Source organism: Cetorhinus maximus, chromosome 11 (genome assembly GCF_964194155.1).
Source record: "Cetorhinus maximus chromosome 11, sCetMax3.hap1.1, whole genome shotgun sequence".
Lineage (NCBI taxonomy): Eukaryota > Metazoa > Chordata > Chondrichthyes > Lamniformes > Cetorhinidae > Cetorhinus > Cetorhinus maximus.
The window spans coordinates 24438741-24458266 of record NC_135889.1 but is presented as its reverse complement, the minus strand read 5'-3'; the positions used below and the strand labels follow the sequence as shown (position 1 = coordinate 24458266).

At 41.0% G+C, this 19526-nt stretch overlaps 1 protein-coding gene across 1 annotated transcript in view; it reads left to right on the top strand.

The window, feature by feature from the left end:
• Positions 1 to 589: 589 nt before the first annotated feature.
• Positions 590 to 19526, top strand: part of kansl1l (KAT8 regulatory NSL complex subunit 1-like) — an 89519-nt gene continuing 70582 nt past the window's right edge. Inside the window, exons 1-5 of the mRNA XM_078551655.1 lie at positions 590 to 710; positions 3995 to 4136; positions 8377 to 8574; positions 8841 to 8953; positions 15921 to 16104. Coding sequence (XP_078407781.1) covers positions 631 to 710; positions 3995 to 4136; positions 8377 to 8574; positions 8841 to 8953; positions 15921 to 16104 — 717 coding nt within the window. The 5' untranslated portion in view covers positions 590 to 630. The remainder of the gene's footprint in view (positions 711 to 3994; positions 4137 to 8376; positions 8575 to 8840; positions 8954 to 15920; positions 16105 to 19526) is intronic.

Here is a 19526-nt window from a genome sequence, read left to right as displayed (position 1 = left end):
GCGAATGTACAGGAATGGATTGACTGGAGAGCTGGCATGGAGTTCATGGGCCGAATGGCCTCCTTCTGTGCCATTATGGTTCTGTTACTTTCATAGTCTAGATGAGGATAATCCATTGTTTGGTAGATTTTGTCAAATATTTTGGTCATTGTTGCACTAAGGTATGGAGAGTTGGAAATGTTTCCCACTCAGATACATGGTGTTAGAATTGGGCAGTTCTTGGTCAGATGAAAGGGAAATTTTGACCTGCTCAGCCCTACAATTCTAACTGCGACCAGAAGAGCCTTCTTCACTTTATCAGCTATCCTTGTAATCTTTTTGTGAGATTACCAATTAACTGCTAAATTAAGACATTTGATTGATATTTGCCCAGCAGGAACTGGGATGGGAATACCAAACTCAAATCACATGAAAAACTTGCAACCAGAAGACCAGACATTTTTCAGGCATCAGTCTGAATTGAACAGAAGTCAGAGTATCTAGCATCCAGTCTCTTCATTTTGCATTGTAGTATAAAAAAATACGCTTGTGCATTTGAGCTACAAACAGGATTAAAAAAACATCTGTTAATGGCCAAGTTAACATGTAAATTAATAAAACTCTGGCATTGATGCTTTCCAGCTTTACTGTATGAAGGAACTCGAGCCAGTCAAAATTGTACAGACCTTTTGGGGTTTGAAGAGGTCTATGATCATACTACACTTTAAGAAGTGAGTTGTTTGAGGTCTGGCTTGAATGAGAAATGAATTATAAATGTGTAGTAATTCAACTCCTGTGCTTCCACTTTCTTTAACTATCCCTAGTTAAAGTAAAGTTTAAAAGGTCTGTGCAAATAGAACACATTCCAAAGCTATTTGCACAGCAGTGCAACTGATAAAATACATATTTGGGAATGTTACTGTAAAATTTGGAACATCCAAGCATGGAAACCTAGTTCATAAACTCATTAAATTAACCCAAGGGAATCAGGACTGTTTGCTTGTGTCTTTTAACAAATATCACGTTTTGGAGCATTAACTTTTTGGTTTGTAGATTTGAGGAAAATAAACAGACGCTTGAATTTAAATTCAATGATATTAAAATACTGGATCATCAATTTGTACAGAAAGTTGATTTTAAAAGATAACATCCAACCACAATTGTCTGTCTTGGTTCAGTTGGGAAACAGGAAGGCAGATAACTTCCAGGTAATGTCACATCCTCGCCACTGATTCCATCCTGCTGCTTGTTCCAGGCTGAACCACTGTTGTTAATCTTGACATTTTACACCATTCAGCCCTATACCCCCTCCATCACAAAGACCGTTTACTTTCACTTCCATAGCATTACTTAACTCCACTCCTGTCTTTGCTTGTCTCCTACGGAAATGTTTATGCATTTGTCACCTTTACTTTCAACTACTTCAGTATTCTAGCTAACCTCCACCTTGGGGGGCACTATCCTTATCTCACGCTTAGTCCTACATATGAATTAGGAGTAGGCCACTTGACCCCCTCAAGCCTGCTCTACCATTCAATAAGACCATGACTGATCTGAATGTAATCTTAATCCCACATTCCTGCCTACCCCCAATATCCTTTCACCCCCTTGTTAATCAAGAATCTATCTAGCTGTGCCTTAAAAATATTCAAAAGACCTGCTTCCACTGCCTTTTGAGGAAAAGAGTTCCAAAGATACTCAACCCTCAAAAAAAATTCTCCTCATCTGTCTTACATGAGTGACCCCTATTTTCAAACAATGACTGCTAGTTCTAGATTCTCCTACAGGAGGAAACATCCTCTCCACATCCATCCTGTCAAGACCCCTCAGGATCTTAAAAGGTTTCAATCAAGTCACCTCTTACTCTAAATTCTAGTGGATTCAAGCCTAAGCTGTCCAGCCTTTCCTCAAGACAACCTGCCCATTCCTGGTATTAGTCTAGTAAATCTTCTGAATTGCTTTTAATGCATTTACATGTTCCCTTAAATAAGACGACCAGGACTGTACACAATACTTCAGATGTGGTCTCACCAATGCCCTGTACAACTGAACCATGACCTACCTACTTTTGTAATCAATTCCCCTCACAATAAATAACATTCTATTAGCTTTCCTAATTACCTGCTGTACCTACATATTAACCTTTTGTGATTCATGGACTAGAACACCCAGATCCTTATGAATCTGAGCTCTGCAATCTCTCACCATTTTAGATAATATTCTTTATTCTTCCTGCCAAAAAGAAGAATTTCGCATTTGCCCACATGCTCCATTTGCCAAATCTTTGCCCACTCATTTAACCTATGTCACTTTGTAGTCTCATGTCCTCATCACAGTTTACTTTCCTACCTATATGTCGTCAGCAAATTTAGGAACCATTCCTTCATCCAAATTATTTATAAATCGTAAAAAGTTAAGGTCCCAGCACTGATCCCTGTGGCACACCACTCGTCACATACTGCCGACTAGAAAAAACCCATTTATGCCAGCTCTGCTTCCTGTTAGTTAGCCAATCTTTTATCCATGCCAATGTTACCCCCTCCACCATGAGCTTTTATTTTCTGCAATAACCCTTGATGTGACACTATCAAATGCCTTCTGGAAATCCAAGTACAGTACATCCACTGGTTCCCCATTATCCACAGCACATGTGACTTCTTCAGAGAACTCCAATAAATTGGTTAAACATGATTTCCCTTTTACAAAACCATGTTGACTCTGCCTGATTGCCTTGAATTTTTCTAAGTGCCCTGCTATAACATCTTTAATGATAACTTCTAACATTTTTCCAATGACAGATGTTAGGCTATCATCTATCACCCCCATCTTTTGCTGACCTATCTATTCCATTGACTAGAATCAATTAAATAGTATAGCATTGAAACTGTGCTGGCTCTTTCAAAAAGCAATCCAGTTAGCCCCACTTCTCCACACTTTCCCCATATCTCTACAATTTCTTCTTTCAAGTGTTTATCCCTTTTGAAGGTTACTATTGTGTCCACAACCCTATTGGATAATGATTTCTTGAATACTAATTGCTCATAGTAACAGAAGTAGGCCATTTAGCGTGTTTCTATGAACCCATTTCACCATTCTGAGAGATCATGGCTGACCAGTGTCCTAACCTCATACTTACCTTTGCCCCATATTCCTCAATGCTTTGGGTGAACAAAAGTCTCTGCTTAAATAAATAAATCCTCAAAGAGCCCAAAACTGGGCATGATATTCTAACCATTCTCCACCTAATTATTTCTGAGGCAGTTTAGAAAGGATTATTTTACTCTTAACTTATGCTGTACCTGAAATGGTACTAGAAATATTGGCTGCCTTTATTACCTTGGGGTTGCTGCTGAATCCATGAGCTGCATGCATTTGGAAGCTGGTGACAAAGCATCAGATAAACCTTATATATATAAAAGCAGTTTCTGTGTTCTGAAATGAGGCCATATAATTAAAAGAATCGCTCACGTTGAAGAAATGATAATAGTAAGAGCAAGTTAGAGCGAAACAAAAAGTAATGCCTCAGGACTCCCACTAAGACCAGACTAGAATTAAATTTGGAACAGGAGCAACCTGAGTCAGAGATTAGTGTTGAAACAGCAAAAAATTTAATGAGAAAGGGTGTGACAACAGAATGGACGGAGCCTGGAGAGGAAAGAGGAGTCTGAAGAGGGAAAGGAGTAGCAGCAGAAGATGACAAATCTTTAACATCCTTGACCACAATGTTAACTAATATTTTACAAAAGCAAATTACTGTGGATGCTGGAAATACTTAGCAGGTGTGGTAACATCCATGGTGAGTGAAATAGACTTAATGTTCCAGTTCTAGCATCTAAATTGCTAGTGTAGTAATTTTGATGCTTAATGATAGTATATCTTTTGCCCTTACAGGACAACAATCCAAATGTTTAAATCTTGAAAAGTACTAGTTTATGGAGCAACAAAATATTGCCAGTAGAGCCGAGGTTGGTAAATTGTTAAATCTGTAATAAAGAATTAAAACATTGTTTTGCAGCAAGTACAGGTCAGTGTGGAGATGGACCATTGATCGCGCTGAAATTGCAAGCCGGTGGACGTGGCTTCAAGCCCAGATATCAGAGCTAGAGTATAGGATACGGCAAATAAATGAAATCTACAGGCACATACGTGCTGTAAAGGTAAAATAGAGACTAACAGAAATTTGTTTGAACAAATTTAAAAAGAAATATTTAACATGATCATTTGCATTAACAATAATGGCTGAATGTTTCTCAGTCCTTGTCTATGCCAGTCCATCTGAGAACATGAACTCATCCTCTATGGGTCATTTGTACAAATGTGCATTCTGTACTTTAAAGCTTAGCACCACCAGCAGCATTTTGTTTTTTTAAATATTCAGCCTTCCTGTTGAGCATCAAAACACTTCCTCAGTTATATTATCCCAGCTGATACTACTGGACCTGTCAAATCCCAGAATGAAACTTGGCTTGACGGATCCTTGCTAGAATCCGTGGAGCAAAGTCACAGAAGCCTGCTGATGAATTTTTAACAAAAAGAATAAAACATTTATTAAACATGAAAAATGAACTATATTACACTGGACTAAAAAAAAGTTGAGAAGTCCTCAATACAAATACAAGAATGATTCACTATTCTTTCACCCCAGCTATATCTTTTACAGACACAAATTCAGAAAGATAAAAATTTATCATATCTATCTTATACTCTAATATTCAGAGTATGTGGTACATGTGAACCACTTGGCAAACTGTGGTCAGACACATCACACTCCAAAGTACATGACAGATGCAACCAAAGACAATTCTATGGATTTCTCAACAGCCCATGCTTGTCTCACCATGAGCCAACTGGTCTCACTGAAACCCTGTTTCTTGGGAGGGATTCTAATGGCCACATTTGAAAAATTTTCCTTAGAATTCTCTTCAAATATCGCTCCCACTTGGACAGCTTCAACCAGGATCCACCTCCCAGGGTTTCAATCTCGCCTTCTGAGATTCCTTTCCCCTGGATCTCCAGGTAAAAAAGCTTTACCTTCCAAGCACACTTTCAGATCTTCAGCTGTGCCAAGCAGAACACCACTACTCCGAAAGGGTACCTTTGCCCTTAGGGCCCAGATCATGGAGTCACAGAATGCAGAAGAGGCCCTTCGGCCCATTGAGTATGCACCGACAGGTGAGAAACACCTGACCTACCTACCTAATCCCATTTACCAGCACTTGGCCCATAGCCTTGAATGTTATGACATGCCAAGTGCTTATCCAGGTACTTTTTAAACAATTTGAGGCAACCCGTCTCCACCACCCTCCCAGGCAGTGCATTCCAGACCGTCACCACCCTCTGGGTAAAAAAGTTTTCCCTCTCATCCCCCCTAAAGTTCCTGCCCCTCACCTTGAACTTATGCCCCCTTGTGACTGACCCTTCAACTAAGGGGAACAGCTGCTCCCTATCTACCCTGTCCATGCCCCTCAATCTTGTACACCTCGATCAGGTCGCCCCTCAGTCTTCTCTGCTCCCACGAAAACAACCTATCTATCCAACCTCTCTTCATAACTTAAATGTTTCATCCCAGGCAACATCCTGGTGAATCTCCTCTGCACCCCCTCCAGTGCAATCACATCCTTCCTATAATGTGGCGACCAGAGCTGCACACAGTACTCCAGCTGTGGCCTCACCAAGGTTCTATACAACTCCAACATGACCCCACTACTTTTGTAATCTATGCCTTGATTGATAAAGGCAAGTGTCCCATATGCGTTTTTCACCACCCCACTTACATGCCCCTCTGCCTTCAGAGATTTATGGACACACACGCCAAGGTCCCTTTGTTCCTCAGAACTTCCTAGTGTCATTGAATACTTCCTTGTCAAATTACTCCTTCCAAACTGTATCACCTCACACTTTTCAGGCTTAAATCCCATCTGCCACTTATCTGCCCATTTGACCATCCAGTCTGTATCTTCCTGTAGCCCAAGACACTCAACCTCACTGTTAATCACCCAGCCAATCTTTGTGTCATCTGCAAATTTACTAATCCTACCCCCCCCACATAGTCATCTATGTCGTTTCTATAAATGACAAATAACAGGGGACCCAGCACAGATCCCTGTAGTACGCCACTGGCTTCCAGTCACTAAAGCAGCCTTCTGTCATCACCCTCTGTCTCCTACAACTAAGCCAATTTTGAATCCACCTTATCAAATTACCCTGTATCCCATGTGCATTTGCTTTCTTTAAAAGTCTCCCATGTGGGACCTTGTCAAAGGCTTTGCTGAGGTCCATATAAACTACATCAACTGCACTACCCTCATCTACACACCTGGTCACCTCAAAAAATTCAATCAAATTTGTTAGGCATGACCTCCCTCTGACAAAGCCATGCTGACTATCCCTGATCAAACTGGCCTCTCCAAGTGGAGATAGATTCTTTCCTTCAGAATTTTCTCCAATAGTTTCCCTACCACTGACGTGAGACTCACTGGCCTGTAGTTCCCTGGCTCATCTCTATAACCCTTCTTAAATAGCGAAACCATGTTAGCTGTTCTCCAGTCCTCTGGCATCTCCACCGTGGCCAGAGAGGAATTAAAAGTTTGGGTCAGAGCCCCTGCGATCTCCTCCCTTGCCTCGCTCAGCTGTCTGGGACATAAATCATCGGGACCTGGAGATTTGTCCACTTTTAAGCCTGCCAACACCTCCAATACCTTGTCACTCCCTTTATCAATTTGCAGAAGAACCTCGCAGTCTCTCTCCCAGAGTTCGATACCTTCATCCTCATTCTCTTGGGTGAAGCTGGATGTGAAGTATTCGTTCAACACTCTACCGATGTCCTCTGGCTCCACCCATAGATTGCTCCCTTGATCCCTTATGGGCCCTACTCTTTCCCTGATTATCCTCTTCCCATTGATATACTTATAGAATATCTTGGGATTTTCCCTACTTTTACCAGCCAGAGCTTTCTCATTTCCCTCTTTGCTCTCCTAATTACTTTCTCAAGCTCCACCCTGCACTGTCTGTACTCCACTAATGCCTCTGCTGATTTGCTTCCCTTGTACGTGCTAAAATCCTCTTTTCCTTCTCGTCGTAACCTGAATGTCTCTGGTCATCCATGGTTCTATGGGCTTGTTACTCCTTCCTATCACCCTAGAGGGAACATGTTGAGCCTGTACCCTCCCCATTTCCTTTTTGAACGCCCCCCCCCCCCCACTGCTCCTCTGTAGATTTCCCCACAAGTAGATGTTCCCAGTCTACCTTGGCCAGATCCTGCCTTATTTTACTAAAATCCACTCTTCCCTATTGTCTATTTCTTTGTCCATAACAAGCTTAAATTGTACCATGTTGTGCTCGCTATCACTAAAATGCTCCCCCACCACCATCTCAGCCACCTGTCTGGCTTTATTCCCCAGAATTAGGTCCAGCACTGCGCCGTCCCATGTTGGAGTCCACCAATCATCGGCTGCCCTCTCGGATCTTCGGGGCTTCTCTCGTACCCACTTAACTTCAAGTCTGCTCCTCGCAGTTCTCTTTAATTTGGAGCCTATTGTTCTGCTCCTTTTATTCAACTTTACCCAACAGGATTTGTTTCTGATCTCTGTCCTTGTCCCTTATCTGGGATTGTCTTCTGGGACCTCTTTCTATCCATCTCCCCTCCACATGCCCTCCTTCAGACAACGCCTCTGCAATGGCGCTCTTCAGGTCACTCGACCTGCAGTTTCGAGCTGTTTCACTTTTTTTGTCCTTTATCGTCTGCACATGAGCGCAAGGTTGATTCCTGGCTGAAGAATGTAAAAATGGACGAACTGTGCAAGTGCAGCCCTTTCCTGGCTAACACATGCATGAAATCAACGAACTGCACAAGTGTGGCCATCTCTCAGCCAGTGCATGTGTAGAAGCCCCAAGGCGTCCTGGAACTGGAATTCCAATTTAAGCTCAAGGTAAGTTCTTTTTTCATCACAGTTAGCAGGTGTAACAGCTAGGCCTAGCGAAGCTCCCTTCATATGGCCCAACAATTTGCCTCACCACAAACTTAAGAGGACTACTACTCAAGTTTCTGTTGCAGTTGGGATATTTTAGTTGTCCTCATTGCCTTGGAACTAGGATTGAAAAACCCACCAGGGCACTTACTGCTGATTGTTACCCCAGTGGTTCCTGTTGAAATTTGTATGAGAATCAGACTGGCCCTGATAAGTGGTTTTTTATCACATGTAGACAGATCACTTGGTCAATATAAGCTAAATTTAATGTTTTAATTTCTTATGTAATTTGCATGCAAGGTATTTCATCTTTCAGCACAATCTTTTGAAGGCTACTTTGTTAATTAATGAGGTAAGAAAACTCACTTGAAACTATTTGATATAGCCAAATGTTTCCTAACTCCAGTCATTTTGTGTAATTATTGTCTAGGAAATAGTGATCCTGGATGATTCTCAGCATTCCAAAGACATTCTCAAAAAGCCGATGCGGTTGACAGAGGCAGCAACTTTATTAGCTGCAACCGAGGATAATAAAGCTCCTGCAGAGATAAAGGATTCAACCCTGGAATGCAATTTGGAAATGTCACCAAGCAGCCCTTCGCTTCTTTTAAGGAACATAGATAAACAGGTAGAAAGAAAATGTAGAAAAAAGTTAAAGCTGGAACTAGTTGATTACTTGCTCTGCCAATAGTATTACAGTCACAATCTAGTTAAACAGAAACATGTTAAATAGATGAGATGACGAAGCTGAGTTCTGTAAAATTATCTTCGGCTTAAACCACATGTTAAGTGTTAGTTCAAGGTGGAAAATGCTGGTTTGGTATTTACTTCACATACACAGAATCATATTCTTTAAGAAAGAGGTTGAAGGGAATGTTTATTAATTGTCTACAGAGTGCACAGCTAACAGAATCAGTCAACAGTTTGATACCTCCACTCAATTTATCACCTGCTTCTTCTCCTGTCTCCTGTAAGGCATGCAGACATCTTGATGGCATCACCTGCAGGTAAGAATACATGTCATTTGTCTTTTTACTAGCCTTATTGGTAACTCATTTTGCATTTCCTACATAGGAATGAGATTCACAAATGGTTAACAGTTGCTTTCTGCTGTAATACTGAATGTTATATTGTTGCCAAGGTAATGTTAATCAAATGTAGATCTTTAGAATTACTGACCCATGCAAACCAGTTTAAAAGCTCCTTAGGGTGTTAGATTAATTCTAAGTGGGGGGTCAAAAATGCATGTCCTTGAGCTGAAAGGATGAGTTTAACTGAATTTATAACTTCTAAGTATTGTGGTCTATCTGGGGAAAACCCAGATCTTCTGTGCTGACCCCAAATTTCAGTATGGTGCCATTTGAGACTACATTGTTTTACTGCACTACCTGGAACAGCGTGATTGGAAGATTACGTTGAAAGATCTTCCTGGAAGACATGTGGATTTTAGTTGTATGTTGTTAAACTTGGAATATAGAATGTATTTGTACATCTTTTAAATCAATCTGTTATTAAGGACATGGAAACAGGACATTTGGAAAATCACTAAAGATTAGTTAGAGACAGTTATATGGAAACAGGACAATTGGAAAATCACTAAGATTAGGTAGAGACACAGTTATATGAACAAGAACTTGTGTTTGACAAATCTATTAGTGTGTAACTATAAAGGTGGATGAGGGGAAACCAATGGATGTAGTATATCTGGATTTTCAGAAAGTATTTGATAAGATGCCACATGAGCTTGCCATGGGATTGAGAAAATTTATTACTGACAAAGAATAGGGTATGGTAGCATAGGGTATGGTTATGTTACTAAACTAGTAATCCTTAGGCCTGAAGTAATGATCTGGAGACACGAGTTCAAACACCATCATGGTATCTAGAGAATTTAAGTTCAGTTCATTTAATAAACCTGGAATTAAAAAGTGCTTGTAACAGTAATGGTGACTGTGAAACCACTGGATTGTCCGAAAACCCATCTGGTTCACTAATATCCTTGAGGGAAGGAAATCTGTTGTTATCCAGTCTGGTATGTATGTAATTCCTAACCACAGTAGTGTTATGACTCTTGGTGCCCTCTGAAGAGGCATAGTTAATCACTCAGGTGTACAAACTGCTGTGAAAAACTATAGAAATAAAACCAGAAAGACCACCCTGGCATCGACCTAGGTACTGGATTCAAACACAGCAAAGACATGTCCATCCCAGTAGAGCCTGTAAATCCTCCTCATGACAGTCGAGACTTATGCCAAAATTAGGAAAGCTGTTCCACAGACTAGTCGAGCAGTTGCTTGATCTAGAGAATCATACCTTTCAAACAACGTTTTAGACTCTGAATTATCATCCCTGTTTTTTAAAAATTCGTTCATAGGATGTGGGCATTGCTGACCAGGCTTTCATTTATTGTCCAACCCTGATTTTCCCCTGAGGTGGTGATGGTGTAGCCCCTTGAACTGCTCCAGTCTGTGTGGTGGTTAGATACTCCCATGTAAGGTTAAGTAGAAAATTCCCTCACTGGCGCTGGGTCAAAATCCAGAAACGGCAATATACTGCCAAGTTAAGTAGGTGTGTGATTTAGTGGGGAACTTGTAGATGGTAGAGTTTGGAGATTTGGAAGGTGCTACTGAAGAAGCCTTGGCAAGTTGCCACAGTGCATCATACATGGGACAGACTGCTGCCCAAGCACACTGGTGGTGGAAGGAATGAATGTTTTAGTGGTGGATGGGACACCAATCAAGCAGGCTGCTTTGTGCTTGATGGCATCATACTACAGTGTTGTTGGAACCACACTCATCCAGGCATGTGAAGAGTATTTAGCCACACTTCCAGAATGTGGTGCATGTGCACTGACATAATTTCATGATATTGCCATGCACGTGACAGGTATCAAAGGCTGCAATCAGAGCAGCATTATTAGTCAGCCCAGAAAGGCCAGCAAGTTTTTTTATAAAAAAAAGTGTTGTCCATGGAGACTAGAGTTCTTCCTTTCTTGAAATTTAAAAAAATATATAGGGCTAGAATTTCCTTGATCCGACTTGTGATCCTCATAGAAACTGAAACAAACTAAAATCAACACAGTTGCCTGATAATTAATGTTTGATCTAACACATCAAACTAACGAAAAGATGCTTTTGCATTAACTAACTAACACAATCGAGATACATCTTAACAACCCCTTCCACTGTGTGCAATGCTTCTGGCAGTTTTGTAGCTTCACAGGAACCGTTCCAAAGTAGCCCCCTATTCTCCAGCAGGCTCACTTTTCCCTGCTACGCCAGGTCAAAACTTCCAGTGTCCTTTAAAATTCATTCCACTCAGCCAGAGTTTTCTGGATCTAATTTCACCAAGGTGTCTCCCTGTTTAAGTTGAGAGCCCAGTTTGTTCTATTTTCCTTTTGAACAGAAAATGAACTCCCCAGCATTGTGCTTGATTGTTAACACAAAACAGCCCACCTGCTTTCTCACAGCACTAGCTTTTGTTTCTCAAAAGCTGGCCTTTTCCTGTGAAATGCTGGAGAAAAGTGTTAAGACTGTCATTTGGCATTGCAGTAGATTTTGGTTTTAAGTTTCTCCCCACCCTCATATGGCAACCAGATCAGGGACATATTTCCAAGCAGATGTTCAACATGACTTTTCAGAACATTCTATTTCACCTTCAGTTAAAAGAGACGTTTTAAAACATCTTGTAAAGGTCAGCTTCATAACATTTATGCCAACTTGTCTACTGCCACTTGCAACTTACATTGAAGTTTCCTGAGATTTTGTTGCATACACCAGAGCATAAAACTATTGTAAAGCAGCAGATATAGGTGTAAACAAGTGGAACTTAAAGTGCATATCCTATCTTAATAAATGAAAATAAAATTTTAAAGGCACCAAACCATCTTTTATGCACATTAAACACAGCATGTTTAAGTACAATTATGGAAGTTTTCTTTCTAATTTAACCAATTCAGATTACTATTGCAATTTATGAATAAAAGTCCCCCATTATAACTATTCTGGTTTTTGCACCTCCTTGTAATTTCTGCAAATTTATTAATCTTATCTTTCCTACTAGTTGATGGCCTACAGAATACACCCAGAAATGTAATAAGGCTATTGTTTCTTATGTCAACTAAAAAATTCTGCTTTGGAGCCCTTGAGGACATCCTCTCTCTCCAGCATTATAATTATTATGCTTTGGAGCCCTCTAGGACATCCTCTCTCTCCTTGATCAATACTGACACCCCATCTCTCTTCTTTCCTTCCCTATCTTTCTTGAACACCATGTATCTAGGAATATTGGCCAATCCTGCTGTTTTTTCCAGTCAGGTCTCTATTATTGCCAGAACATCATACTCCCATGAGGTTAGCTGCTCATGCAGCTCACCAACCTTAATAGCCAAATGTACTCAGTAAAACTGATTTAGACTTTATTTCATTCTCTCAGACCCCACTTAATGCTTTGCAATTTCTGACTCTAGTGTTATCTGACTCTTCCAGTCCTTTGTGTACCTACTTTGCTACATCATGGTTTCCATCCCTTTTGCCAAATTGGCTTAAACCCTCCCCAAAACTCTAAAGTGCCCCATGAGGACATTGGTCCCAGCCCTGTTGAGGTGAAATCCATCTGGCCTGTATAGGTTCCACCTCCCCAGAACCAGTTCTAATGCACCAGGGATTTAAAGGCCTTCCTCATGCACTGTTTGTCCACCCACACATGCACCTACCCTTTTCTCCTATTTCCATATTCACTAACATGTGGCACCAGGAATAATCTTGAAATTACTACCTGCTTGCTAGTCTCCTTCCGAGCTTCCTAAAATCTGAAGGACCTCATGCCTCTTTTCTACTTATGTAATTAGAAGCAGTATGAAGCACTTCCTCTGGACATTCCCCCCCCACCCCTCTTACAGTGCTCAGCAGCCGCTCAGTCACGTCGGCAACAGACCATTCTAACCTCGAGTTTGCAGTCGCAGGAATGCTTGGCTGTTCCCCTAACTATAGAATCCATCTATTATTATTTCTTTCCCTATCACTATTTCTTTCCTAATCTTCCTTCTGTCTCCCTATACTGCTAAGCCTCCTATGATTCTGTGGACTTGGCTCTGGCTGCATTCTCCAGATGAACCATCATTCTCACTGTATTCAGGATTGAATACCTGTTGGAGAATGACTGCAGTCAGGTATTCCAGCACTACCTGCCTGGTTTTGCTAGGTGCCTAGCAGTCATCCATTTTCTCTGCCTGCACACCCTTCAATTGTAGGGTGACCACTTGCAGAAATGTGTTATGCATGTAGATGGCAACCCTGCCCAACTTCTGAAATCTGGAGCTTGAGCTCCTCCTGGTGACACTTCCTGCACATATTGTTGTCCAAAACATAAGTGTCTGGAGTTCCCACATGGAACAGGATGTGCACCCCATGGGATTGAGGTTCCCTGTTGTGCCTCTATTTATTAGACGAAACTTTACAGAAATAAACTAAATACTTAAAGAATCATAAAAAAACTCAATCAGCCTTCGCTTGTGCTGACCGTATGTTTAGTTCCTTTCACACCTCACTCACTGATGCTCCAACTCCCTCCACTCCACCCTGCACTTCTTCAAATATAACTGGGCTCTCCAATCAATCAATCACCTACCCACTGTCCTGTGATGTCACTCTGATTTTTTTTTCATTGATTTGTTCTTGGAGTGTGCTCACGCTCTGTCTCTCCCTGTAGCTCCTTTTATCTCCACTGTGTTCTGACCTCCTGCTATTCTCACCTCATGCAGGAAATATGTTTGCTTGGCTTTTTCATGGCAGGTGGAACTATGTTCATGAACCGAGTATAGTTGTACAGAAGTAGCTTGGACCTGGTGCAAATTGATGAAATTCATGTGTAACAAGATCTCGGCACAAAACAGCCTATGTCCAAATTTCCTCAAAATCCTGGCATGATATAGATCTTAACCTGTTGCCAAGCCAGAAATTCTGTCCCAAGCATTTTGAGGCCAATGAATCACATGGATATAATATGTAAAGTTCTATGGGAGATTTCCTCTTCTGAAAAGGTAATATAAGGACTACACCTGAAGTTGAGCAAATGGATCTTCCTCGATGTTGTTTTTGCAAAATGTGATGAATTAAGATTACTTATGAAATTCTAATGTCAGGAGCTGATGGCATGAGAACAGATGATACTATCAACCACATAGCTATTTTGTGAGGAAGATAAGTTGTAGACTGTGCAAGAGGATATCAATTGGCTGATCAGGTGGGCAGAAAAGTGGCAAATGCAATTCAACCCAAAGAAATATGTGACAAAGCATTTGAAGAGGGCAAACAAATTACACAATAAATGAGGGATCTTATGGTGCTTGTTCATAGATCCCTGAAAAGTGGCAGGGTGGCTAGATAAGATGGTTCAGGAGGCATCCAGGATGCTTTCCTTTAGTAGCCAAGGCAGAGCATTAAGAGCAGGGCAATTAATACTAGAAATGTATAAAAGTCTAGTTAGGTCACAACTGCATGTAGTTCGAGTCACAGCATTATAGGGAGGATGTAATCACTCCAGAGAGGGTACAGAGGAGATTTATGAAGATGTTGCCAGGATGGAGAATTTTTGCTATGAGAGAACCTTGCATAGGATGAGTTTTCTGCTTTGAAATAGAGGAGGCTGACGAGCAATTTAATTGAGGTGTATAAAATATGAGGGGCCTAGATAGAAACAGTAGATCTATCACCAAAGCAGAGATGTCAATAACAGAGGTGGCTTAAAGTAATTGGCCGAAGGATTAGAGGGAAGTTGAAGAGAAATTATTTCACCCAGAGGGTGGTGGTCTGGAACTTGCTGGTTGATTTTTAAGAAGTACTTGGATATGCACTTGAAGAGCTGTTACCGATGGAGCAATAGGTGGAAAATGGGATTAGGGCTCATTATGACACAGCAGTTGGTAAAGGCCAATTTGTTTTAAATCCTAAAGGGAAACTTGAACAACTGTCATAACCTATATTTTCAATTGGTATGTTTGAGATGCAGCTCTGAATTCAGGAATAAGACCACCGAGCCTCACGAGGTTTTATATAAAACTAAATTAAATATTTATTAATTTAACAACAAATTAAACACAGACATATGTCTACAAATTACTACCGTAATAACTTTTAAACAAACCCCCAAATTAATCACTCCCAGGTAAATCTTCACCACGGCAACAGTAACCCATAGACTTTAAACAGACACCAGACAAAGCACATTTGACCATACAAATTCAAAATGAGGTTCCTTTGCAGACAGTTGTAGGCTTACAGGCTAGTTAGATCTTAACTGCCTCTGACCTGCACACAAAACTCCTTTTTTTTATACCTAGCTTCCCCTTTGAATATAAATTTTCGAATGTATCCTAGGCTTTTAACATCACATATTCTAACAATAACATTTTCATCCTACTAATTTTATTAGTAATAAAAACACATTGCTTAGCGTCTCCCAGCTAGGTGCAAGGTTTTACTCCCACTCTTGAATACTTTATTCAACAAATGCAAATATACACTTTATCTTCTCCTCCTTTTATCTAATTAACATCTCAAACCACTATACATCAAAGCACCCAGACTAGCTGGCTTTAATCCAATTAAGACACGCACAGACATAGACAGATACCACTAAACCCAATTTTAAAAATAATTTGCAATAACATTAAACATCTTAAATATCTCTTCATGACCGGCTGTATAGCTCTTTTTCAGCTTGCAGTTTAGTAAAGGTCGAAAGGCTGTCTTCTGTGCCACAAATTTTCTATGGCTGGAATTTTAATGGATGGCAGATGGGGGTTTAGGGGCATAAAATTGGGCACCATGGCAGTCAATGTAAGTCAGTCTAACTCCTGCAATTGACCTTTTAATGGAAAAGCTTTTATTTCAAGCAGTTTCTTTTGTCATGAAAGACATTGGTTTTCTATTATTTTATCTACTAGTCACAATATTTAAATAAACTGGCTGTTAGTGTTTTAGGTGGTGACCAGTCTGGTTCTTCAAACAGTTCTGGATGTGAGGAGTCTAAGAAAAAGCAACTGGTCAAGACAACACAGCGGACTCTTTTGATGGATGACACGTCAGCCAGAACTAGGCCTCTCCGGATGCAACATAAACACAGACTTTTCAGTTGTGTTTATGGTGTAAGCAGGCAGGTGAGTTGAAATGCTTAAAACAAATGCAGAAAGTTTTGTTTTGTAGTCAAAACTTCCAGCTTTGTAACTTATGAATTTTGTGCTCATTAAAGCAGTGTACTGTTGGGAATTGGAAAAATTAACATTTCAGGTATCTAGTGTCAAATGACGGGCAGTTTACAACCGTGGGCTCATATTCATTAGGTGCTAGATTGAAACTTTCCAAACTCATTTCAAATAGGACAGCAACCAGAAACTTCCATCTCATCAATTTAAGCTGATATGAACGTGGCCCTAGAAGTAAACATCAATGCCTGATCCACTATGTCATCTGTACATTTTTTGTGGCAAATAAATCGCATTTCATTTCATTTTCTTTAAACTGTAGTAGAAACAGAAGTATTCTACTTGAATAATATTGATTGTCATACATTTTTGATATAATGTGTGGTCTTGTGCTTGTGATTCTGAAACCATGAGTGTAGGTCATTGCTTAACATTGCAAGTACACTCATACCAAGAGTTAATTGTTGCAGTGGAGTAGCTTTAAAATAAATAGGATGCAAAACAAAATTGATATAGTTTTTTTAAAAAAAACTACTACCTGTATAAAGTAGGTATGTAGGCCACACCAACTTGCACGTTGTAACTCTGCGTGCACATATGACTTGTTCTTCAACCTTTGATGTACATGAGGAAAATAAACTATTGGGCAGTGCAACTTCAAAATAGGGAAAACACTCCTGATAGCTTAGTGACTAAAGGCAATGCTTGGTGGAGCAGTGAGGTGTACTGTGATGCCCAGTTAATGCACAAAATTAAACTTCTCCATAATGTATGCATTTTTTTATTCATTTACGTGATGTGGGCATCGCTGGCTAGACCAACATTTATTACCCATCCCTAATTGCCCTCAAGAAGGTGGTGGTGAGCTGCCTTCTTGAACTGCTGCAGTCCATGTGGCGTAGGTATACCCACAGGGCTGTTAGAGAGGGAGTCCCAAGATTTTGACCCAGTGACAGTGAAGGAATGGCAATATATTTCCAAGTCAAGATGGTGAATGACTTGGAGAGGGGGGTTGGGTGGTGCAGCGCATCTTGTAGGAGGTACACTCTTCTGCCACATGTTGTCAGTGGAGGGAGTGAATGTTTGCGGAATGGGTACCAGTCACGCAGGCTGCTTTGTTCTGGATGGTGTCAAGCTTCTTGAATGCTGTTGGAGCTGCACTCATCCAGGCAAGCAGAAAGTATTCCATCTCAGAATCACAGTGCAGAAGAGGCCCTTCAGTCCATCGAGTCTGCACCGACACGTGAGAAACACCTGACTTACCTACCTAATCCCATTTACCAGCACTTGGCCCATAGCCTTGAATGTTATGACGTGCCAAGTGCTCATCCAGGTACTTTTTAAAGGACTTGCCTCCACCACCCTCCCAGGTAGCGCATTCCAGGCCATCACCACCCTCTGGGTAAAAATGTTTTTCCTCAAATCTCCCCTAAACCTCCTGCCCCTCACCTTGAACTTATGCCCCCTTTTGACTGACCCTTCAACTAAGGGGAACAGCTGCTCCCTATCCATGCCCCTCAATCTTGTATACCTTGATCAGGTCGCCCCTCAGTCTTCTTTGCTCCAACGAAAACAACCCAAGTCTATCCAACCTCTCTTCATAACTTAAATGTTTCATCCCAGGCAACATCCTGGTGAATCTCCTCTGCACCCCCTCCAGTGCAATCACATCCATCCTATAATGTGGCGACCAGAACTGCACACAGTACTCCAGCTGTGGCCTCACTAAGGTTCTATACAACCTATCACACTCCTGACTAGTGCCTTGTAGATGGTGGACAGACTTTGGGGAGTCAGTGAGTTACTCGCTGCAGGATTCCTAGCCTCTGACATGCTTTTGTAGCCACAGTATTTATAACAGAATTTTAACAGCACAAAGGGAGGCCATTCAGCCCATTGTGTCTGCACCAGCTCTTCAAGTGAGCATTATGACCTAGTGCCATTGCCCTGCCTTTTCCCTATAACCTTACACATATGACCCAGTGCCATTGCCCTGCCTTTTCCTTGTATTTTTGCACATTATTTGAATAGAAACAATCATCTAATGCCCTGTTGAATGCCTTAATTGAACCTGCCTCCACCACACTTCCAGGCAATGCATTCCAGACCCGAACCACTCATTGTGTGAAAAAGTTCTCATGTCACATTTGCTTCTTTTCCAAATCACTTTAAATCTGTGCCCTCTCATTCTTGATTCTTTTACAAGCAGCAACAGCTTCCCCCTATCTACTCTGCCCAGCCCCCTCATGATTTTGAGCATCTCTATCAAACCTCCTCTTAGCCGCCTTCTCTCCAAGGAGAACAGTCCCAACCTCTCCAATCTACCCTCATAGCTGAAGTTTCTCATCCCTGGAACCATTCTTGTAAACCTCTTCTGCAATCTCTCCAAGGTGTTCACACCCTTCCTATAATGTGGTGACCAGAACTGTACACAATATTCCAGCTGAGGTCTAATGAGTGCCTTATATAAATTCAGCATAAGCTCCTTGCTCTTGTACTGTCTTAATAAAGCCCAGGATCCTATATGCTTTATTAACTGTTCTCTCCACCTGTCCTGCCACCTTCAATGATCTATGCACATATACACCCAAGTCTTTCTGTTCCTGCACCCCTTATTTTATATTGTCTGTCCATGTTCTTCCTACCAAAATGCATCACCTCACACTTCTCTGCATTGAACGTCATCTGCCACCTCTCTGCCCACTCCACCAACTTGTCTATGTCCTTTTGAAGTTCCACACTGCCCTCCTTGCAGCTCGCAACACTCCCAAGCTTTGTATCATCCGTAAACTTTTAAATTGTCGCCTGCACACCAAGATCTAGATCATTAATATATATCAGGGAAAGGAAGGGTTCCAATACCAACCCCAACAGAACTCCACTACAAACCTTCCTCCAGCCCGAAAAATATCCATTGACCATAACTCTCTACTTCCTATTTTTCAGCCAATTTTGTATCTGCGTTGCCACTGTCCCTTTTATTCCATGAGCAATAACTTTTCTCTCTCTCATCTGTTGTGTGACATTGTCAAATGCCTTTTGAAAGCCCATGTACACCACATCAACAGCATTACCTTCAATCTTTTCTGTTACCTCTTCAAAAAACTCCAGCAAGTTAGTTCAACATGATCTCTTCCATATCAACCCATATTTTTCCATGTGATTACTAATTCTATCCCAAATAATTGTTTAGAATCTTGCCCATCACTGAAGTTAAACTGAATGGTCTGTAATTGCTGGGCTTATCCTTACAACCTTTTTTGAGAAAGGGTGTAATGTTTGCTATTCTCCAGTCCTCTGGCACCACCTGAGTCTAGGGAAGACTGAAAGGTTATGGCCAGTGTCCCTGCAATTTCTACTCTCACTCCCCTCAATAT